This window comes from Macrobrachium rosenbergii, chromosome 3 (assembly GCF_040412425.1).
Source record: "Macrobrachium rosenbergii isolate ZJJX-2024 chromosome 3, ASM4041242v1, whole genome shotgun sequence".
NCBI classification, from domain to species: Eukaryota; Metazoa; Arthropoda; class Malacostraca; order Decapoda; family Palaemonidae; genus Macrobrachium; species Macrobrachium rosenbergii.
Window position 1 is genome coordinate 71,252,131 of NC_089743.1, and position 24,340 is coordinate 71,276,470.

The 24,340-nt window shown below is 43.8% G+C and overlaps 1 protein-coding gene across 5 annotated transcripts in view; it reads right to left on the minus strand.

Moving 5' to 3' along the window:
• Positions 1-24,340, minus strand: part of vtd (RAD21 cohesin complex component verthandi) — a 52,811-nt gene that overhangs the window by 20,859 nt on the left and 7,612 nt on the right. For 3 of the 5 annotated variants that reach the window (XM_067082145.1, XM_067082149.1, XM_067082167.1), the window contains exons 2-6: positions 9,496-9,652; positions 7,975-9,225; positions 7,741-7,842; positions 6,372-6,548; positions 5,840-6,013 (exon numbers count right to left, since the gene is read on the minus strand). In XM_067082145.1, the coding sequence (XP_066938246.1) occupies positions 5,840-6,013; positions 6,372-6,548; positions 7,741-7,842; positions 7,975-9,015 (1,494 nt within the window). In that variant the 5' untranslated portion in view covers positions 9,016-9,225; positions 9,496-9,652. The remainder of the gene's footprint in view (positions 1-5,839; positions 6,014-6,371; positions 6,549-7,740; positions 7,843-7,974; positions 9,226-9,495; positions 9,653-24,340) is intronic. The other 2 variants (XM_067082161.1, XM_067082154.1) reach the window with 1 other exon arrangement.

A 24,340-nucleotide genomic window follows, 5' to 3' on the forward strand; every position in this document is an offset into this window, starting at 1 on the left:
GCTCCCGGGTGCCCAAAGCACTGCTCTTGGCTATCAAGAATGTCTTCTCTTCCATTAAGTTCTTAAGGGAGAAAGAACGGATTCAGATCTTGGAGGGGTTCTCGTTCTTGGCTAAAAAATCCAAGGATAAATCAGCAAACCGCGATACTGAGTTAAACGTAGCTCAATACCCCTTAATGATGGAATATGAGATTCTAGACCTACAAGAGAGAGAGAGAGAGAGAGAGAGAGAGAGAGAGAGAGAGAGAGAGAGAGAGAGAGAGACTCTCTCACTTAGTCTGGCAGACAGAGCTAGATGATGTCTGCATTTTGTAATAGCCTTGTAGTACGTCTTAAGAATCCCTTCATTCTGACAAGCTTCCGGACAGTGAAGTATATCCAGGTAAGGGCGAGCCACCATTGGTGATATCTCCTGAGGTGAGGTTGAATGAGTATATCCAGATTGGAGAAGGAGTCTTGGAGAATCTATTAACAACTGTGGCAGGTTTGGAAATCATATGACATGGGTCAGAATGGGGCTATGAGGGTCATCGTAACATTGTGACGAGTCTGAAAATTGTCCAGCACCTCCTTGACTATGCTGAAGAGCGGAAAGACGTAGGGGTCCAAGATGGACTGAACTTGCAGCATGATGTCTGCTGCCCTGCTAGAGGGCCTGGGGCTGGAGAACATAAGAGATGAAGATAAAGGTTCCTTAAGGAGGCAAACAGGTCCAAAGCTGGCCTGCCTCATTGATTCCGCAGATCCAGACAGAACAGAGAAAAAAGCCGATTGATCATCCACAGTAGAAGTTCTCTTGCTATTTAGTGGAGAGAAAATGAGCAAGTGTCTCTAACGTAAACGTTAGGACCATGGTCTTGTCTAAACGGATTACCACAGTATAGGAATGAACTGGGGACGAGAAGTACTGAAGCCCTAAGCGAATCGCTTTCAGCTCTCCGACAGAGATGTGAAGGGTCCGTTCTTCCGGGGGAACGTCCCGGAAACTTCTCGGTTTCCCAAGTAGGCTCCCTGACCTAGTCAAGGTGTGAGAATAAGTCTAAGTCTTAGTCTCAGAGGAAGAAGGAACTTCCCTTCTGAAAGTCTAAGTTCGGACAGCCACCACTGCAGGTCCGACTTAAATCTGGAGCTTTGTGAAAAAGACGGTGTCTGGCTGTCCCTGTTGGTCTTGGGTTCAAAATTTTTGAGCAATTTTCCTTCAAAGGAAATCAAAGAAGTCAATCGTCCATGAAAAACTGATGTTCATTGTAAGAGGAGAGAGGACTCGAGAGAAGACTTGTGCTGTAGAGGCCAAAGCCTAGATCCCCAAACTGGAAGATCCTGTCTCATAAGACAGGTCTGGGATACTCTCTGGAGTCTGGACGTGGACATGGAAGGAAGTATCCTGCATATCTAAGGTCTCCATCCAATCGCCCTTGAGAATGGACAGCAGGACTGTGTGGTTCATCTCCGTCTTGAACTTCATTCTCTAATCAAAGAGAAAAAGGGGAGAGGGGGGCCTTGCACTCGCTGACGACCTTGCAAACTCACAAGCAACTGAGCAAACTTGCAGATCATCATGCAGACTCACAGACAACTGAGAGGGCTAGTTGCCATCTCTGCTGATTAGAGAGCCATGTGGACACGTGGACACCATTGTGGGATCGACTTATTGGACTCAATAACGCCTTGCGTGGACTCGCCAGGCGAGATGAATTTCTCTGCAGTCAGACATAATTCTCTCAACAGAAAAATAATTCCGTGAGAGGGAGCTGGGCATTAAGTGTGTAATGGCTATAAAGCGCTGGTCTGAGAGGGTTCATGGCGCTTTCTCTTCTTGCTTGGAGCCCGAGTAAGATCTTTCAACAAAAGAGACGATATCGTCATTCCAAAGGAAGTCGGACCGAGGAAGAGGTAGATAGAACCACAGCATTACTGCAGCTGTGATGTGCAGCTAGCCTCCTTACTGTTATACAGAACACGGAGAAGGGCAACTGTCATCTGCATTCAACTCAGCGGCCGTGAAGAACCAAAAAACGTTATGGTTCTCACTGTCTGCACCATAAACCTCGGAACTGGATGATAACTTAAAGGACCAAGTGCAAAACCCTCCTATGAAATCTGACTAACTTCAATAGTGTCTCGGTGGACAACAGAGTCCCCAGCAGGCTCATCCACTAATGTTCTGAGTAAGAAAAAAGAGGTTAGAAATTAGCACTGTCCAAAAGTAGCTTGATTCTCTTGCAGACAGAAAGGCTGAAAAAATCTGAGAGTTGAGACTGACATCCAAAAAGTTGACTCCTGCAACCAAGACTGTTCTGAAGAAGAGGTAATGTAGGATGATTGTGACAGTGTGGTTCTCACAGTAGAAAAGGAGTACTAGAGCTCTCCCTTCCAAGATTCCAAAGAAAGAGCGGAAATCTCTAAAAACATCTCAATTGTCCTTGTCCGGACAAGACAGGACTAAAAGGTAATCCAAGGTAAAACCTCTCGGTAAACACTTGGGAGTCCTCTGTCTTCTTAGCCAATGTGCATGAGCCAGTCAAGAAAAACCTTTTACTTCAAAATCTTGACAAAATCTTCGACAGGGAGGTCTAACTCCGTCAAAGCACCAGAGGGAGGAAAGACAAAAGACACTTGTCTTGCTCCCTTTTCAACGAAAATCAAACTCCAAATTCCCTGAGAGACTTCTTGAAGACAAAGAAAAATGCCAGAGGTGGGAACTTTCTTAAACAAGCTCATAAATTCAGGAGCAAAAGTCCCTGTCTGCAAAAGACAGGACTCTTGAGCCACCAAATGTTGCAGCGTCAGCTTCCCTTGAGCTTGGGCACAGGTGGAGCAGACTGAAGAGAGACAAAACACTTAAGAGCGGGTTGTATAGTCTGATACTGAAGAAGTGGCAACCGGATTGTGGCTGTGGATGCCTGACAGCTGGCACCAAACCGACAGGAGATGGGGCTCGCATGGACACTGCTGGGCACTCGGACATTACTGGACGTTTAGAAGACAATGAGCACTTCCAAGAGCTAGAAGAGTGCTTGGCGCCAAATACTGGCACTCCACAACTGAAAGTTCAGGCTGAGAATCACTAGACAAGTGCCATCGGCACCTCTTGTTGCACTGGAATCCAAATCACTAGAGGACAATAAGTGCACATTCTTATGGATGCCTTTCAAACGGCTGTCCTTCAAGGCCCGGGAAGGTACAACAGGCTCAACTGAGGGGGCAACTACCCAGGGGGCAAACCCCCTTGGACTCCCTTGGACCGCCAGTATGCCTCCTCCCAGGTTTAGGGGTCTGACGGGGACTGTAGATCTAGAGATCTGACGGGCTGGATAGCCACCTCCTCCACTACACATCCAGCAAGATGCCTTTCCACTGGCTGTCTGTTGATACCTGGGACAGGACAACAGGCTCGACTGAGGGGGGTGACTACCAGTGAGTAAACTCCCCCAACCTCCCTTGCACAACACTTTAATTATGTTAACCCATACACAAGACTGGCAATGGCACGGGAAGGAAGCGAGGGAGCCAGGCACAGGAGCAAGTGGATAAAAAATTGGAGGGCTAGTAGCAGGAGAGAACACTGGATGTAGGGAGAATCAGCACCAGACAAATCGGGAGCTCGCGCCAGGCTGTAAGCTCGCCTGGGCGCTCGGAGCGCGGTTCTTGGCTGTCAAGAACGTCTACTCTTCCTAAAGCCCATCACAACCAAACATTAAGCACAATTTCTGTCCTTACTATGTTCTGCACTTACACTTTTTCAGTTCTCTGCAAAGGAAAGTGTGATAAGATGTTTAATTAATTCTTTACTGACAATTTGTATTGAGGTACACAGGGTGTCACCATAAAGATACCTCAACTCCTATCAAACATTATTTGAGACTTGTGGATATGTCATTAACGAGAAATTCAGTTCAGTAGCGAATGCGATTATTTACATTTGTTAAGCTTCTAGGTAAAGGGTAAAGTAGAGTTAATCAATCTTGACTACAAATTCACTACCATAGCAAAAAAAAAGGTGAACATGAATTAGATCTTAAGAGAAAATGATAAAATACTGATCCTGAAAGCTATAAGCTTGAAGGCTACTCGAAATCAGCGATAATACTTCAGTGAAATCTGGGTATACAACACGCAAACAATGAAAAAACGCTGCTGCAAAGATCCATGTTTTAATCGAGACTGGCAGAAACAGAATGAGGTTGTCTGCTAAGTCATTCCTAGTACAATATTCCCGTTAGTGGTGGACTGAATTGAACACAGAATTTAGGCCAAACGCCAAGCACTGGGAACCATGAGGTTATTCAGCGCTGAAACGGAAACTGACAGTCAAAGGTTTGAAAGGTGTAACAGGAGGAAAACCTCGCAATTGCACTATGACTCAATTGTTAGGAGAGGGTGGACAGTAAGGTGGAAGAAAGAGAATATGAAAGGATGTGCAATGAAAGGAATGAAAGGGGTTGCAGCTAGGGGCCGAAGGCACGCTGCAAAGAAACTTAAGTAATGCCTACAGTGCACCATATAAGGTGCACAGATAGCACTATCCTCCACCTCCCCCAGGACCATTAGTAGGAGAGGCTAGTCACCTACACTAAACAACTGAAGCGCTAGCACGAATTTTGAATTTAAGCTGACACGATAGTTTGAAACTATACCCATGTAATTACTTGGTAAGTTACTTATATAAAATTAATAATTACACTTAAAAGAAATTGGAGAATTTGCACTAATTAAAATGTGACCTCTATCAAGAAACAAAATTTAACATCCCATTTTGGACGTCCTCACTTTTCCCATTTATAATCATCTTTCTACACCAGTAGCAGGTGCAATCATACAAAAGAATGATAGTTTAAATAGTAGTAAGTCAAACACTTAATTTAGGAATATAAAAGATAAACCAACTTCATACAACTACTGTGAAAACATTATGGTGTCAAATGAAATACAACCTCTCCATCCCTAATCAAATATTTCCCACAGATGAACGATAGAATATTTTTTTTATGAATATACCTCTATGAACACTAAGACCTAATGTTTAACTGACTTAATTATATATTTTCTTTTTAAAAGATATTTGTAAATCCTGGCATATTGTAATAACTAGTAACAAAGTTAATTCTATGACCAATTAAATACAGAATTTTCTTTCAGTGTCACAAATGAAAGACCCTTTAGCTCTAAATCAAATTTTTATCATGGGTCCCTAAAATTAGGTGGCAATGATGAAGTACTGTACAAAACTCCAGTTCCAAAAATACTGCATATATTTTTAGGATACCAAACAGGTTTCAATATGGAAACTATGATGACTTCCAGACCAAACCCGTAAGGGGCAAAAAAACTTGTACTGTATGTCTAAACTAATCAGGTCTGATTGTTCCTCACATGAAACCAAACTAAGAACAAGAAAAGTTTAACAAAGAACATGAACCCAATAAGCACATAAAAACCAAGTGCTAAACCTGCCAATAAGAGACAATCATTTTGTTAGCTGCTACCAGTTTGAAATTCACCAAATTTCTGCCAAATTCGATAAATCCTAAAGGTAAAAGAGAGAGAGAGAGAGAGAGAGAGAGAGAGAGAGAGAGAGAGAGAGAGAGAGAGAGAGAGAGAGAGAGAGAGAGAAAATATGTATATATAAAATTATATATATATACATACATACACACACACATATATATGTATATATATATAACAAACACTGCAGTTTCATTTTCATAAATTAAAAGATAATTAGGCTTCAGACCATCATAATACTGTATTTAGTTACTCAAAACAAAATTAAGACTGTTAAAAAAGCTTTTCTAAAATAACAACCATCCTTCACAAGATATGTGAATAAACAAAGTACCTGATTTGCTTCATGTGTTTCTGCCTGGACAGATGTTGGGCTCTGGAGAGGAGGTGCAGCAGGTGTTGCAGGTGCTGGTGTCTGTGGTGCAACTGAGGGGATGTCTGCAATATCAGCTGGTGGTGGAGCTGGTGTTGCTGGGGCTGGAGTATGAGGTGCTGCCACCTCAACAGGCTGTCAAAATGGCACTGTTATTAACCATATACAACTTAAAAAATTTTCTTTTGTAGTTAAAAACCCCTCTTTACAATTTAAAATATATGGTTTAAATAAATCAACAATGTAGTTTAGTTAATACCAAGAGGGCATAGTTAAATGTTATACTTAAACATTTAACTTAAACAATAACTAACAGTAAAGTGAAATTACATAAAAGAAAATAATTACCAAATACTGAAACATGCCAATATCAAAGTTTTAGACAATTTTATCTAGTGACATATATGTCACCAACCTTATAAAATTAAAGCCATTGTAAATTTATTACTCTTTAAAAGCAGAACACCAAGAACCAGTAAGTTACTGTACTTACCTCATCAATGGTAATGAGTTCAGGTGGGGGAGCAGCAGGCGTTGGTGGCTGAGGCTCTTCAACAGGTGCTGGGGCTACTGGTGTCTGAGGTGCTTGTGGAGACATAATCTGGTTGTTCAAATCTGAACGTTCAGAAGCCTCTGCTCGACTTCTGGTTGTAACATTCAACACCTGTAACTGAGACATGGAATGTTTTTGAGCTACTGTAACTTAAAATTCCCTTCCTCTGACATGATTGGGAAACAATTTTCAACAAAAACTACCAAGAAGAATGTTAGCTATCACAAACTTCAATCAAAAGTTTATGATTCTGATAAAAGTTAAATACCATAATACTCTGTGGGGCCAAATTACCAATTCTAAGGTATTCAGCTCGGAGTAATCAAGTAAAAATAGTTCATTACACCTCCTTACTTTACATGAGACCATCCTATTCAAGTAAAGAACAATCTCACATTAAGTAATGAAGAGGCTAAAAGCGAGACCGACTGCTATACAGGTTAACCTGCACCTTAGCCTCAACCAAAAACGTGAAAGTTTGATGATTTCTTCCAAACCAAGAATGGGAAGTAACCTCATAAATAATTAAACGCATCACAACCTTGTGAAAACTACCTTCACTTTCATATACCTTAAACAAACATTTTCAATTACCATTAACAATTTTCAATAAGTACAGTATATCTAAATACATTATACTGCATCAGAACTCAAATGTTACTTATTTTATATATAAAAGACAATATTACAAATACTTTTACAAAAATAAACATAGCTTGCCTAAATTTTCTTTATTTAAACCTCAATGAATGCCAGAAATATGAGCAGAATTATACTGAATAATACAGAAAATAAGAATAACCTAGGTCATCCTGATACAAAGTACCAATAGTTACATTTTGTTAAATAAAAAAAATCATCAATCATCAATTCTGGGTTTCAACCCTCAATGCAACCACAGCTAACCAACCTTTCATACAAAATTATAATATTAGCACTATGCAATACATTGTTATAACCTCTCAGCATCCATTAATGGGTGATGCTTCTAGTATATTTAACTCTTATTACCCTAATTTCCACTCACACTGCTGACTTCACTTTCTGGGTATAACCACCTTGTGAAAACTACCTTCACTTATTTTTTTCCTGTACAGTACTTCATCACAACCTAGCAACAATGCATTAGCACCCCAACCCAACCCATCAACAATCTTTTGAAAAACAAAACCTTACAATTCAACTTTATGAAAAGTCTGACTGACATTCATGAGCAATGAAATTGGACTGCATCATAAAATAGATTTAAAATTAATTTTATACATTTGACAAAAACAGGTAACTAAAAAATATGGTACTATGAACTCACTTCTTCATCTTCATCCATATCCATTTCAATTTGTTTCCTCTTCTGCGCACGTCCTCTGGTTGATTTGACAGGAATGACCTCCACTTCATCAGTGTCACGGACCTGAAATAAATTTGTTGCGTATTGTTAATTTTTTTTTTTTATATGCAATCTATATATATCAAAAATAGAAAATATATCCATTACCTCAACAGAAATTTCAAGTTAAGGAGTCAAAGTTGTGAAATAACTTACCACTTCCAAACTAAGATTTTCAACTTCTCTGTCGCCAGCCATACCAAAATCCTCATTCTGTGATGGTTCCGATGTGAGGTGACGTTGGTAAATTCGTGCCAGTGGTCGTGCATGAATCGGTCTCCCTGGCAGTGCAAACAGCTTTTCAACTCCTCCAGTTTCTTTCCAGTGCATCAAACGTTTTGTGGGGGGAGCCAGGTCAAGAGTGGTCACTATGTCAGTGGTGTCAGAGAGCTGAGCCTTCATCTCCTCTCCAGAGATATTCTTAACTTCATCAACTATAAGTTTCCTCTTTCTTTTAGCTCTAGGCCATCCAGATTTGATGGCTGAGGCATCTACAGGGGCCAACGCAAAGCTTTCTTCTTCATTCTGAAGTAGTGTTGTCTGTTCATGACCAGCAGCTTCATCATTAGCATCTTGAGCAGGAGTTTCTGAACTTTCTGCTGGAGGTGCCTCTGCAGCTTCTGCTGGGTCCTGAACTTCAGGTTTTGGAGATGATGGCCTAGAACCATCATCAGAAGTTGGTGGGCCAACAGATGGAGGTCCTCCAAATCTATCTAGATCACCAGCATCATCATCAGAATCATCATGTCTTTCTTCTTTGGGTTCATCAAGGCTGGGGCCATCTCCAATGGGAGTGTCGTCAAAAAGACCACCTTCAAATAAGCCACCAGCAATAATATCCTGGCCCAAATTACCCCCAAAGCCATCATCCCGAATAGGCGCCTCTAGATCTAGAGCTGTAGTATCAGCACGCCCTGCAGCCAATCTCGAATCTTGTTCTTTGGAGACATTAGCTTCTTTCTCTTTATCTAATGGAGTCCCTTCACCAAAGATGAGATTGGAATGATCAAGAGTCTGGTCCATAGGAGATGCATCCCTCATAATATCTGGAGGTTCCTCAAAGCCCATATCACCAAAACCATCATCTCCTGTTACTAAAGAAATATTGCCATAATCTTCTCTCATGGTAATTTCTTCTGCTCTTGACTGGTTCAAAGTAAACTGTGCCTGGATATCAACATCATTTAACTCAGGCATGGCAGTGTCGAAGTCATGGAAAACCTCGGAGTAAAAGTTTAGCACAGCTGCTAGCTATATAACTTCATGAATCTACCATCCCAGGGCCAGAGCCATTTTAATCTTCACAAAAGCCTCATTGCAGTCTGCTAACAGATATTTAGCTTTTCTTGAGTAGATACGGACAACACCCAATAGTAAATGTCCAGAAGTACGCAATGCCATTTTTACCTGTTTGCAAAGAATTAACTTTTAAAATAAACTAGCTGAATAAGCCTATAAACTGTTAATCATTTTAAGTAAACTCATTCCCAGTTTGTTGTATATTTATAAAATAAAAGAAACTAGATTTGTGCCAAATTAACTATCAATAATGATGTACATTATCCAATGATTAGCTTACATACACAGAACTTCGGATGGAACTGAATTCTAGTCTGAATCTCAAGGACTGTTACTTGCAGCCTAAAAATGAACAAATAGAAAAGATGTAGTACTTACCTTTGGCTGCAGGATACCATCCACAGATTTTTCAATGTTTGTTTCAAAGACATGAGCTTTAGTTAGTTTCTTGTCCCAATGCGCAGCCAACCAGATACGGGCCAATGGGCCCTTTTTGGCCAAAACAAAATGAGCATAAAACATGATGGCTTAATTCCTGTAAAATAGAAAATTCAATGTAAAAATCTGTTCTATAGTGTGGCACTTTTGTACAATAGTCTTTCCTCACTGACTCCATTTAGGTTACCACCTACAGTATGCATTTAAAGTGGAAGAAGAGAACCCACAGGTTCCTTGTGGCATCCCTTTGGCTTACAGTTGTAATTTTTTCTTTCAATTTTTTTATTTTAGCCTCCAACTTTATCTTCCTCTAATTTCCCTTAAGAATAAATCCTTCAGGCAATCCTTTGAGCCTACAACTGTAATTCAGTTGTCAGGTTTAACTTCTTAATAACAACAATAACCTACTATTATTGTATACTACTGAAGGACTTATACAATATTATGAATCTAAAACATTATATTTAAAAGTTCAATTACAAACTACAAGTGCTGTGCTTCAATCTAAAACTGGAACAGGAATAAAATTCAAATAACCGCTTAACACTATTTACAGTTAACCAAGAATTACACAACAGGAAAAGATCTGTATCCATGAAATATTTTCATAAAGAAAGCTCAGAGGAAAAATAAAGGAGTCATATTGTACTAATAACATTTAAAAATTACTGACAAAGTGTGAACTGATCATATATAATTACTCTCTACTGGAGAAAAAAAAAAATGGGTGAAAGAACAAACATGAGCAACTGAAGTGTCTTGGACCTTATAGAGTAAAAAAAAAAAAAAATCTCCATCTGTAAGAAAATGACATTTTTCATAATAAAATTAAGTTTCATATTACTTATTACTTACCAAGTACTTACATAGCTGTAGTTTCCAACTCGAGCAGCAGCCTTTACTTAAAAAATCGATTGTTTAGTGTAGGTGACAAGCTCTGCCCATTAACGGGAGTACTGGAAACGACTTGGCCGAAAACCTCATCGTGTTTGTGCCCTTATGCCCATGAGAGGGGAGGAATACACAGTCTCCCAAACTTCCAAAGGACACAATTAACATATTAAAATGAAGACATTCAGGAAGGAAGTATGCTCCCTATGCTTCCTCCCCCACCACTGTGCCTGCTACTGACAAGGGTCCCAAGGTACTGCAATTGTCATATGTGGTTTCAATGTCTCGCAAATAATGCAAGGCAAATACAGACTTACACCTCCAGTAGGTCGTCTGAAGGATCAAGGACAGGGATAGGTTATGTCCAAATGCTAACGAAGTGGCTACGGCCTTAACTTCGTGAGATTTCAGCTTCAAGGAGGGGAAATTGTCCTCTTCTATCTGAGCATGGGACTCTAGGATTAGATCCCTCAAAAAGAACAAGATAGTGTTCTTTGAGAGGGGTCTCGAAGGGTTCTTTACGGAACACATAAATTACTTGTTGGACCCCTAACCTTTTTGGTCCTGTGAAGGTAATACCTGAGAGCTCTTACAAGACATGGGTTTCTTTCCTCCTCTTCCAGACCTAATATGTCCATCAAATTCCTTATGGTAAAGGAACAAGGCCAAGGTCTGGAGGGAATCTCGTTCTTAGCGGGGGAATCCCAGGGTAAGAGAGCAAACTGCATCACCCTGCGAGAAACCCACTCTTCTATTCAAGGCGTGAAGTTCACTCACCCTTCTAGCTGTTGCTAGCGCCATGAGGAATAACGTCTTACGGGTTAGATCTCCAAGGGAAATCGAGCGAAGAGGTTCGAAACATAAGCCCAAGATGTATTTGAGGACCATGTCCAAACTCCATGATAGTGCTTGTTGTGTCTTAGGTTTAGAAGACTCAAATGGCTTAATAAAGTCTGAGATGTCTTGATTTGAGGCAAGATCTAACCCTCTGTGTCGGAAGACTGAGCTGACCATTGATATATAGCCCTTTATGGTAGAGAGTGAAAGGCCCTAGATGGGTTAGGGTGGTTTCAGATGAGATGTTTCATTTCCTGCACCAAAGTCTAAAGATGTTTCACTTTGTCTGATAGACTCTGATAGAGGATTTTCATCTGCTATTGGTAATAGCTTGGGCCACAGGTCTTGAAAAGCCCTTTGCTTGCAAGAGTTTCACGACAGTAGAAACCCTGTCAAGGCCAGAGTGGATAGGTTTTGATGAAACCTGAAATGGGGTTGTCTGAGAAGCTCTGGAATTGTTGGGAGGGGCCTCGGAAAGTCCGTCGCTAGTGCTAGAAGGTCCGCAAACCACTCCTCTTGGAGCCAGAATGGAGCTATCAGGGTCATTTTGACATTCGGCTGAGATTGCAGTTTGTTCAACACCTCCCTTTATCATACTGAATGGGGGAAATGCATACACATCTAGACTGGGAAGAGCATCTGTCGCCCAAGCCAGAGGGTCCGGGAGAGGGGAGCAAAATAGAGGCAGTCGATGATTTTTGGACATTGCAAAAAGATCTAGGAACAGCCTTCACCATAGTTTCCATAGATTTTCGCAAACCTAGCAATCTGGAGTCCATTCCGTTGGAAGGACTTGGCGGTGTCGACTCAGCCCATCTGCTAGCACATTCAGTTTTCCCTGGATGAAGTGGGTGATCAGTACTGTCTTGTTCTGATCCGCCCAAAGGAGAAGGGGTTTGGCCACCTCGAAGAGGGAAAAGGAGTGAGTCTCCCCTTGACGACTGATGTACGCCAGGGCGGTAGTACGTCTGAGTGCACTGCTATAACTTTGTTGCGTACCTCCTCTCAGAAATGTAAGAGACCTAGATGAATCGCTCTCAGTACTCTGTTGTTGATGTGGAAGTCTCTCTCTTTAAGAGACCAAACTCCTGAAACTTCCTTGTCTCCTAGTTGGGCTCCCCAACCCGTGTGCAACGAGTCAGAGAAGAAGTGCAGGTCTGGGTTCAAGAGGAGAGGAGATTTTCCCTCTACATACCTGCCTGTGGACTGCCACCACCGCAGATCTTCCTCGATTTTGTTCATTATTTGAAAGACGAATGAGTCCTTGGGTCTTTCGGTTCCAGTTGAACTTCAGGAAGAATTGCAGGGCTCTCATGTGCAATCTCCTTAAGTTGATGAATGGCTCTATCTAGGATAGAGTACTCAGCAGATTCATCCAATTGTTGGCTGAACGAGTGCGGGCGTTGAGGAAGTGATTGACTATCGAATATCCCTCTTTCAACACTTCCACAACCCAAGGCTCTGGCCCTTTGGAGCTCCATTTCTCCCAAAAGAAATGGGTCTGGCATCACCTGGCACATGGACTGCATTCTCACTTCTTAGGTGCAGGCTTTGGGGTGGACTTCTTAATCACTTTCGGGGATGTATGTGGACGTTGTCTGGTCTGGACTGGGTTCTCCTGTCGCCCCCCTCCTCGAAGAGGCTGCCTCTGTGAGGTGACTGGATCTCAAAGAGGAGGAGGTCCATTCTATTGGTTGTCTCACTGAATGGGCCAGAAGGTCTTGAGTCAACTTCTTGTGAGAAAAGGTGGTGACAGTTGAGGGAAGAGAAAAGTAAGGCTGATTTCTGGGAGGACATAACATCGCAAAGAGGGAGGCTAACTCTTGTGAAGCATCTCTGACAGCCTTGTCAGCACAAGAAATCCCACCGAGCCAGTCCGATGAAATATCCTCAACCAGTGGGGAGAAATCTTGAACTTTCTTCGCTAAAGCTCCTGCTGTCCAGTCGAGAAAGCTTACAATCTCCATAGTCTTGAAGAGATTCTTAATCAAATGATCGAACTCAGTGCTGGAAAACATAATTCTGGCTGCAGAAAAGGATGACCTGCGCGCTGAGTCAATTAAACCTGACAAGTCCCTTTGAGAAGAGGCAGCCACTCCCAAGGAAGGAGCTTCTCCGGTAGAATACAATAGATATCACCTTCGAGAAAGATGACAAGGTGGGATACAGAAGGAGGCCTTTCCCTGATTCCTTTTCTCAGAAAGCCAAGAATCCACACCTTCCAGGGCTCCCCTAACAGATGAAGAAAGTACCACCTGGGGAAGACAGGAATACTTGGATGGGTTACTCATCATAAAAGTCCATCGTGGTGATGCGGGTGCCGTGAGAGAAAAGTATTCTGGAAAGGCTACCAGAAAATATTTCAGAAGGGCAGCATATGCCATTGTAGACTATTCCTGGGTTATATCCTCTTCTCCCGATGACAGTTGAGAAGCCACTATTTATGACGGAGTCTTCGATGGTGTAGGTTTCCCAAGAAGACCCAATATATTCTGCAACTGCAGTTGAATGGGATCCTGTTGGAGTGCCATTGGAGCCGAGTGTACAACACCAGTTGGTGCCGAGCGGTCAACTTGAGACTGGGCGCTTGGATGATGGGAGCATGGGCAATGCCAGGTGCTCATACCAGTCTGGCAGATCAGACGTCAATGGGTGCTTGGGAGCTGCTATTGGGCGCTCCTTGGAAGGCAGATACTTGGAGGGCGATGAAGGGCACTTGGGCGCCAAATACTGGCGGCCAGACGATAGTCGGTCTGGAGAACGCTGCTCCGGGGACTCCAAGAAGCCGCAGGAAGCTTGAGAGCTCTAAAAAGGTTTCTTGGACTTTTTGGATGGCAGAGATGTTCACCTCAGATAAGAGGAACGTCTCTTTAAGGGTCGAACTCCTTAGAATAACACCGATGGTGCCCCAATACTGAGCTGGGCATTCCAGAGTTTGAGGAGAGATGGTGTGCATCTGAGACGTCTCTCCAGCGGCCCTCTGTCATAGCCTGGGAAGCAACAGGCTCAACCGAGGGGGCGACTACCCGGGGACAGCGCCCGCCAACCTCCCTTGGCCTCCAGTATGCCTCCTCCCAGTGGTAGGGGAGTTTGGCAGTGACCTTTGCCTAGAAGAGTCGGCAGGATGGGTAGCCACCTCCTCAACACTCACTGCATTGGCACTTTTATCACTTACTTTCTCCATGAGAAAATGCAGAATCACCTGTATTTTATCACTTACTTTCTCCATGAGAAAATGCACAGAATCACCTGTATTTACCATAAGGATGAACTTATGCTCAATCCTACTCTCAAGGGCGGAGAAGCGGTTGGGTTCGGAACGCAGGAGCCAGGAGTGGGTGACACAGGGCTTAACACAGGAGACACATTCAATACAGGCAAGGTCACTATCGGTATTTCCATACTTACTGACTTGTCCCTCTCTAACTTAGCCAGGTGAGAGGACAAAATTTTCCAAGTTTTTTTTATACCAGTCAGCACATTTCACTACAAGTAAGATCTATAGAACATACTTGACCTCTGCAAGAGGAGCAAACAGTGTGTGAATCATACAAAGCTTTTGTAAAGCTTTGGTATTGCATCCTTTACTGCAATATCTGAAATTGGATGTGCTGGAATCTGACAATTATGTCACAAACAATACAAAAATTGCAAGAGTCTAAATCGTGCAGTTGTCTAAGGAAAATACACTTAAAGATAACAGAGAGTAAGGAATTCTTATTAGAACAACCGAACAATACAAGAAAAGGCGATTGGCAATCCCTGATTGGAGGAAAAGCCGGCTTGCATGAGAAACAGAGTACAAATCCAGATGGAAAACCAAATAGAGACAAAATCCACAGAATAACGAATAATCATTGAGAGAATAAATAGTCAAACACTTCACCGATTAAAAATAGAAAATAAAATCAAAAAGGCGAGCTGCTCTCTCTATAACCATGTGAGCTCTGGGAGGGCAGAGCATCTGACTCTTTCATGACTGTTCCTCTCCTTTTTCCAGAAAGTGGGTGGGGCCCTGAGTCACCAACTCACAAATGAGTTTTACCTCGAATTTCAAAAATTCAAACACACTTGATCTAATGAGTAAAACTACAGCAATGCAATTACAGTACTGGGTAAGTTACTTATGTAAAACCGCAATTTGGGTCACAGGCGTCTCAGAAGAGATGTTCAGTCTGAGCCACCAGCCCTGAAAACTGCCCACGTAGCCTGGAAGACACGGCTAGGAAATCGATGCCTGCATCCTGCAATAGCCTCTGAGGTGCGTCTTGAAAACTCTTACGCTCTGACAAGCTTCCGGACAGTCTGAAGCCTGTCAGGGCAAGAGCGGACAACCCTCTGGTATCTCTTAAAGTGAGTAGACACGGTTTTTAGGGAAAGGAGTCTCAGAAAGTCCACCCACAACCATAGTGGGTCCTGGAACCATTCTTTCATGGGCCAGAATGGGGCTATGAGTCATTGTAACGTTACGATGAGCCAAGACTTGAAGGGAGGAAAGGTGTAGTTGTCCAAGTGGGACCAATCTTGCAGTATGGTATCTGTTGCCCATGTTAGAGGGTCCGCGCCCTGAGAACAAAAGGGAGGAAGGTGATGGTTCCTCAAGGTGGCAAACAGGTCCAATGTCGGCCTGCCCATAGTATCGCAGATTCCGACGGTTCAGTTCATCCGCCAGAATATTTAGTTTGCCATGAATACAGCAAGTGACTAGACTCACTCTACTTGATCTGTCCACAGTAGAAGGTCTCTTGTTGTTTGGCAGAGAGAAAATGAGTGAGTGCCACCTCGCTTTCGTATGTACATTAGGGCTGTGGTATTGTCTGAAGGGTCTACCACAGCCTCGTTTTGAACTAGGGCCGAGAAGCACTCAAGCCTTAAGAGAATTGCTTTCAGCTCTGACGTTGATGTGAAGGTTGTTCTTCTGGTGACTATGTCCTGGTTCCCCAACCTAGAACCAAGGAGTCTGAAAAGAAGTCAAGGTCTGGGCTCGGAGGATGAAGGGCTTTCCTTCCCAAGTCTACGTTCGGACTGCCACCATGCCAGTCCGACTTGATCTCTGGACTGATGGGAAATGCGTATGTGTCCAGCTGTGTTTCCCTGTCCCATTTGGCCTTGAGGAAGATTTGCAAAACTCTAATGAGAAATTTGCCTAACTTGACAAATGTCTTGATAGATAACAGTCCCCAGTAGGCAGCTGGCAATTCTCTTGGCAGATGGAAAAGCAGGAGGCTGAAATTGCAAAATGAAATTTTATGATAAAATAACGTTTCCTTATACCAGGAGCTGAGACTCATTGCAAATAGAAATAGGAACTCTGTGGGGCCAACTGGGACTTCTGAGGGTAGATGATATTTCCCAGTTGCTAAGGGAGTCGATGTTCAAGTCCTTCGAGCACTTTTCCCTCGAGGGATCAAAGAGGCAAGTTGTCCAAATATAGACTGACGTTTATTCTTATTAAGTGAAGTCATTTAGCTATAGGAGCGAGGACGTGAGTGAACACTTGAGGTGCCGTAGAGAGCCCAAAGCAAAGAGCCTGAAACTGGAAGATTTAGCTGACGAGGGAGCTCCGACAGGAGACAAGCGTTTAGACACTGACTTGGGGTGCCTGAGTGTCTCATCAGGAAAATCAAGGCTAGGCTAGATCAGGGGCCAACTGGAGCCAAAAAAGGGATGGAAAGCTCACCCACAAATATTGAAGGAGAGCTGCATAGGCTAGGAGAGCCACGGTTGGAAACGGGTCCTTGGCGCTCTAAGCAACAGATTGATACTGAAGAGTTGGTGCCAGGCCCTCGGAAACTGGAGGCAGACACTTGGATGCTGGCATCGGGCAATCCCGAGCAGATGGGTGCTTGAATGAAGACAATAAGTGCCTGAGAGGGATTGTTGGGCGCTTGGGAACCAAATACTGGCTCCTGACAGAAGAGAAGGAATAGCAGGGGTATCTTCTAACCTAGACTAGGGTAGAATTCTAGGCTAAGGGAAGCTCGTTCCTCAGCCCTAGAGGCTGGCTGCTTCCTTTTTTTATCTCTAACTCGCTCATCATTACATTTAGTGCAAATTCTCTCCCTACTACATTTACTGCAAATTGTGCAAGAACCATATGAAGATTTGATTAATCTGGATTTGCAACTTTTGCTACCAAAGAACTAGAAAAATAAATAATTCTGAAAGTTTGAAGGCTACCAAATAAGCGATAATACTTCACTGAAATCCAGCCATACAACCAAATATCAGTAAAAAAAAAAAAGCTGCAGCAAATCCCCGATGTTACTCATGAGCCGACAGAAACACAATGAGGTTTTCTGCTAAGTCGTTTCCAGTACTTTCATTAGTGGGCGGGGCTTGACACCTACACTAAACAATCGAAGTGCTAACGTGATTTTTTAAATAAAGGCTGCCGCACGAGTTAGAAACTATAGCTATGTAATTACTTGGCAAGTTACTTATATGAAATCTATTTTTTAAAAACAAACCTGCCACTCTTATATAACCAGTACTTGTTGCCTCATAACGGTATGAACAGGTAGGTAAATTAAAATGTGATAAACCAAAGGAATGGTTAGCCATGAAGATTCAAAGGGTCCCAAAACTTATATATGTAGCAAACTAAACTGACAGATTTTGGGCATTGTAATATTTTTTTATTGCTCACAAAAAATTATTTTCCATGGTATACAGTAATGCTGGTCATGGTACCACTCTGAAGTTCCTACCTAGAACTTTACTGCAGAACTATGCTCCAAACACAGCAACTTTAGACAAATTTGTATCGATTCTAGATATACAAACCATGGATTTTATAAAATAATAATATGGAACTAGCTGGAAAGGGTTAATGATGCCTGGTAACCAGGTATTCAATTGGTGGCAGAAGGTGAATGGCAGAGTATTGCTCTCTTCAGCAAAAAAAAGTCTATGCAGGGCTGACTGTGGTCACATACACTCTTCCTTCCATAACCAAACACCTTAGGCGAGATGCAACCTGTCCTCTTAAGAGCCAGGTAAGCTACACAACTTGTTGAGCAGCCACCAAAGGACCCAAGGAAAAGGTGTCCAAGGACTTATAGGAATTGTCCCAAAGGTAGAAGGACATGAAGGTGGTCTGGCGCGACCACACGCCCGCCTTCAATACCTGAGTTACCAACAGATTCTTCCGGAATGTGAGGGATGGACCAATGCCCCAGACTTCATAAGCTCTCAGACGGAATGTACTGATGACGTCCTTGCCAGCAGTAGAGTACGCTCTCTTTACTGTCTCACGAAACCAGAAAGAGACTGTGTTCTTGGATGAGCCAGTACTGACGAAGAGTTGTTGACACTCAGGCCAGAGATGTAGATTCCTCTTAGGATAGCACCGCAGCACTCTAAAAGGCATAGTAGCACCTCATCTGGATCATTAGCAACAAAGTCCTCTAAGGAAGGGAGCGTGGACTCAAATCTGGCGTCAGGGACTGACTCATTCGGAGTCTTCGCTACGAAATCAGGGATGAAATCGAGCGTAACTGATCCCCATCCCCTAGAGTGTTTAACGTCGAAGGAAAGTACATGAAGTTCGCCTACTCTCTTCGCCAATGCCATGGCATGCAAGAAGACGGTCTTGAGGGTCAGATCCCTGTCTGATGGCTCTTGTATGGGCTCAAATGCGGTGCCACAGTCAGGCTCCTCAAACAAAGTCACGTCCACTCCAGGGGCCGAGTTCCTGGGAAGGCAAGACCTAAATAAGGATTTTTTCATCAGCAGGAAAATCTCCTGTGAGGAGGAGATATCTAACCCCCTTAGGCATAAGACTTAGCCCAGGGTTGCCCTATAGCCTTTCACAGCTGAGTCAGAGAGAAGCTTCTCTTTGCGAAGCAAGACGAGGAAGTCCACTACCTGCTAAATAGTAGCTCTGACCGCAGAGATACCCGTCTACGACACCAACCACAGAAGACAGCCCATTTTTCCTGGTATACTGATGCAGAGGGCTTAGATACCTCGACATCTATATTGCTGTGCGGCAAGAAAAGCCTCTCACTCGCAAGAGATGCTGAATAGTCTCCAGCCATGAAGTGCAAGCGACTCCACAGACTGGTGGAACAGTTCCACACGCGGCTGACAGAGGTCGTGTTGGGGAAATCTCTCTCGGTGCCTCGGAAAGCAGAGCTCGCAGGTCCGGATACCAAATGACTTGTGGCCACTTGGGAGCCACCAGGGTCATTCTGAGATTTGAGGTGATCAACACCCTGCTAATCACCTTGTAGATCAAACAAAACAGGGAAGGTGTAGGCATTCAGGTTGTTCCATGAGTGTTAAAGCACACTCTGCAGTGACCCACGGGTCTGGTACGATGGAGCACAATACCTGGAGCTTTGTAGTGCCGGGTGGCACACAGGTTGATGGAAGGGAGACCTCACAACTTGAACAGCCTTCCCGTAATGTGTGTGAGGGGACCACTCTGTCCATATAACCTGACCCTGAGCTTTTCCACCACTACGTTCCTCTTGCCGGGAATATATCTGGCTGACAGCTCTACCAAGTGAGCTACTGCCCACTCGTGCACTTACAATGTCAACTGATGAGGCAGAAGGGATACCAGACCCCCTTGCACGTTGACAAATGCCACTACTGTGGTGTTGTCGCTCATCATCACCACTGAGTGTCCCATCACTTGATCCTGAAACTCTTGGAGAGCCAGGAAGCCCGCCTTGAGTTCCAGGATGTTAATGTGAAGGTGCTTGTTGTTTCGGTTCCACACACCTGAAACCAGCAACTCTCCCAGGTGTGCACCACATTCCTAGCTTGATGCATCTGAGAACAGAAGCATGTTGGAAGGGGCAGTATGTAGTTACTCCAATTACACGGTTTCTGTCGTCCGTCCACCAGTCTAGGTCCTGTCTACTTCCTCCGAGAGAGGAATGGGAAAGGACTGGGGATCTTAAGCCTGAGACCAGAACTCCTTCATTCTCCACAGGAGTGAACGAAAGTGAAGCCGCCCATGAGGGACCAGTTTCTCCTAGGATGACAGGTGACTAAGGATGACCTGCCACTGCCGTGCTGGTTGTTCCTGCCGAGACAGTAACTTTTGCACTGCCTTCCTGAACCAGCTGATACAAGATTCTGAGGGGTAGACTCTTGCTGCTGCTGTATCTATCAGCATGCCAAGGTACTTTTTCCTCTGCTTGAGTGTGAGACGGGACTTCTCGAGATTCATCACAACCCCCAGGTCGCAGCAAAACTCAAGGCGGTGATTGCTGTCTTGAAACTACTGCAGTCAAGACTAGCTAATTGTTGAGATACCTCAACAGACGTATCCCATGCGAATGGGCCCAAGCTGACACACAAGAGTGAACAATCACATTAACACCTGGGGAGCAGTCGAGAGCCCATGAAAAAGTACCCTGAACTGGAACACCGCTCCCTCGAGGACAAAGCAAAGGTACTTGCAGGAGGACTGATGGATGGGCATTTGGAAATACAGTAAACCCCCGGTATTCGTGGACTTCTCTATGAAACGTATCTACCCATTATTCGTAGAAAATTTGCCCATTTGTGGTATTTTTCAATGAGAAATATTCACTAATTACTGTATTTTCCTATTTTCATGACTAAATGCACTTTTTGTGATAAAACTATTAAAATACTCAGTTATAGGCATTTTTTAGTTTTTTTTTTTTGTTTAAACTATCAAAACAGGCAGTTCTAAGTGTTTTTAGCTGGGTTTTTTAGTTTTTTTTTTTTAAACTATCAAAACAGCCAGTTCTAAGTGTTTTTAGAGGAATTTTCAGTATTTGTGGATTTTAGCTAATCGCGGGTGGTAAGGCACGCATCCCCCGAATCACATTGGTTGTGTATCATCCTTCAAGTCCACCATAAGCAGGAAGTCGTTCTCCCTGATGGAAGAGAGCACTGAACGAGCAGTTTCCATCTTGAACCGAGTCTGGCAAACAAATCGGTTCTGGGGAAAGATCGATGACTGGCCGCCACGCCCTGATTCTTTCTCCAAGAGAAAGATCTGGCTGTAAAAACCTGGGGACCGATCTGTCATGACTTCTACTGAACGTTTTCTCAGCATCGCTGCAATCTCCTCCCAGAGAGCGGGATCCTTCAGCGAGCCAAGTACACAGGAGTGGAAGCAGAGTGGAGAGTCGGTGAGCGGTGGTTGAGACTCAAAGGGAAGTAGATAGCCTTCTCAAAGGACATCTACTACCCAGGCCTCATCTCCGTGTCGCTGTCATGTTGCCCAATGGCTCGACAGACACCTCAACCGACAGCAGCTTGTGGAGGGGGAATGCTGACCCTAGCATTTTCCTCCCTTCTTCTTTCCCTTGCCTCCCTTCCCTTTACTGGGCTGGAAAGGTGGAGGAAACGGGGAGCAACTGCGCACTGAGCTTGCACTGTTCTCTTGACATGCACCAGTCTTCTTTGAGGCTGAAACCTTGTGAGAAGACCGGACAGAGGACCTCCTCTCTGTCTCTCCAGGTGTTTGGACCCTTGGGACCGAGACATCAGGTTGGGAACTTGGTCGAGCACTGGTGGTAGTGCCAGCAGGAAGAACCGAGACACCTCCATGTCTCTCTGGCACCAGAGCACCCAACACAGCACCAGTCTTAGAAGAGGACCTCTTAGGACTGGCAACAAGAGCACAAACCAAGGTCTGCCCACTAGCGGCTCCCGAAACACAAGACCCTGGTGAGGTAGGATCTCTCGTCGGCTGAGAAGAACCAACGAGAGATCCTACTGCTTCCCCTGTGGAGGGAGGCAGCCCCTTACAGGACCTCTTCCTTAACTACTTCGTCATCTTCTTCAGGATGGTGGTCAAGTCCCCCCATCCAAGAGGGAGCAGCAGACATCACAGGAGCAGCCAGAGCAGCAGGAGCATTGGCAATAGCAGGAGCAGCCGGGACAGCCAGGGCAGGTGGAGCAGCCAGAACAGCAGAGATCGCAGGAGCAGTAGGAACCACCATATGGGGCACAGACAAGGTGACCATCATTGACAGCACGGCATGGGAAGGTGGGGCCACAGCGAAACCTGGAAGCAGGGGCACCGCATGCTGGGTTGCTGAGACAGAAGTCACTTGAGTTGGGAAGTGCATGGAGACAGTCATCAGCATCTTTGCGAATGCTGTCATCGTTACCATGGTAGTGGTAGAGGTTGGAGTAGCGTGGGTCACCACCTGAGAGCTCACCAGGTGAGACAGGAGACTCTGCAGGGATGGAGGGCCCAAAACCCCCAAGGAGAGCCAAGCTGCCTTCAAATCCGTTGCCTGCTTACCAAGGAGATGCTCAACCACCATACCTGAAAGAGCAAAAGTCAGGTTAGTAGTGGAAGACTCCTCTTGCTCGACCTTGGGGGTGAGGGAGGCCCCAAGAGTCGTCGATCCCCATCGCATTCCATGCTCGACAAAGCAAGTGAAGATGGAGAGTTCTCTCCCAAAGGAAAGAGAGCCAGAAGGGGAAGATTGCCAGGAGAGAGAAACAAGGAAGCTGGGTTGACCACCAAGGGCGTAGTTGGGGGCATATCACCCTCATTCGCCCACTGCTCAGCCAACCAGGAGCAACACTCAGTTTAAGTAGAAGCACAAGAACAATCATGTTCCCTGCAGGAGGTACAGAGGGCGTGAGGATCAACAACAATATTACAGCGGAAATTACTGCACTTCTTGCCGCCAACCCCAGCACACACACACACACACACACTAAGGGAAGGAGGCCTTACGAACAGGCTTGTCAGATTCATGGGTTTGCATATCAAAATAAACAAATACACATAAACACAAGCAAAAAAAAAATAATAAAAAATTAAATAAAATAAAAAAATCCCACCAGGAATAAACAGCTCAACGACTATCAGGGCAGTGAGCAAAGGAACACACGTCTGCTGAGAGCAAATTGGAATGTTTACATCAGGGGGGGAGGGCCTCCCACCTCCTGGACAGTAGTTAACTGCCTAACCACCTTGTTTGAAAGTTCAACGGCTGTTTCCAGCTCCACTGTAACTCCTAATGTAAAGGACCGATGGTTTGTGTATCGTGGAGGAACAATCATGTTGCACTAGGCCTAACTTCTCACTAAATCTAAGAACCTTATGTTTTTCTGAATATTTTACATTGTCTTTTTAACCATTATCATTACTGCACATCAATAATTTTTACATCTTCCCTATCCTTGTATCTAGCAGGAAACAAGATTTCTGATACTTTGGTCTTTCAGCAATTAGACCTAGTCCCATCACTTCCACTGCTAATTCTGCAATCAAATTAAATGCTGCCAAATTCCACCCAAAATCTGAAGCAATGGTCTGTATGTATGTATTTACTCGAGTTATGCTCATATGAGTTGCTAAAAGTGTTTATCCCTCCACCACCATTATATTCACTTGGTCTTGCATTCCAGTTAGTGCTGCCTTTAGATAAAAATTCTGAAGGGACCCCAATTAAAAAGCTGGTTTTTGGGATGCTTCTATCAATTAACCTCAACAGGCTTCCCATCAATAATTCTGCTGTCCTGAATTTTGATGTCAAAGCCAAGCCAATTTCTACACAGCCTACAGCAAGTGGGGGCCAGCAGGTTACTATCATTGCCATAGCTTACAACTGAAGTCTTGTTAACATACCCTAGGCTGGGACAAGCTAGCTACTAATGGCCTAATGTAAATTTCTACCTTTATAGGCTACCACTTGAAAATACCTATTTTTTAATATGTGCATTTAACATCCCTGAATTCTGTTACATTAAGTACTTTTAAAAACTGTGGACCCCACCCTTAGGCTATCTCCTATACTTACGGGACCACAGAGGAAAAGTTTGTTTTGAAGTAAATTGGCCCAATGTTCTAGGTAAGAAACCAGCATCCTAGGTAAAATTAAGATAAAACTTGGAACTGCTTCCCGCCAGTCGCCGACCAGAATATTTACCATTTTTTTGTCCATGTTTTTATGTTCATGCCTTCTGTTTGTGTTTATGGTGTTTACTGTCATTGTTTTATGTTTTACATTCATCCCCAAGGGGCTGGTACTAAACATGGCACCCATTTTAAACATAAAATGGAAGTTGCCGAACCTAGAAGGGTGAGTATGCCGCA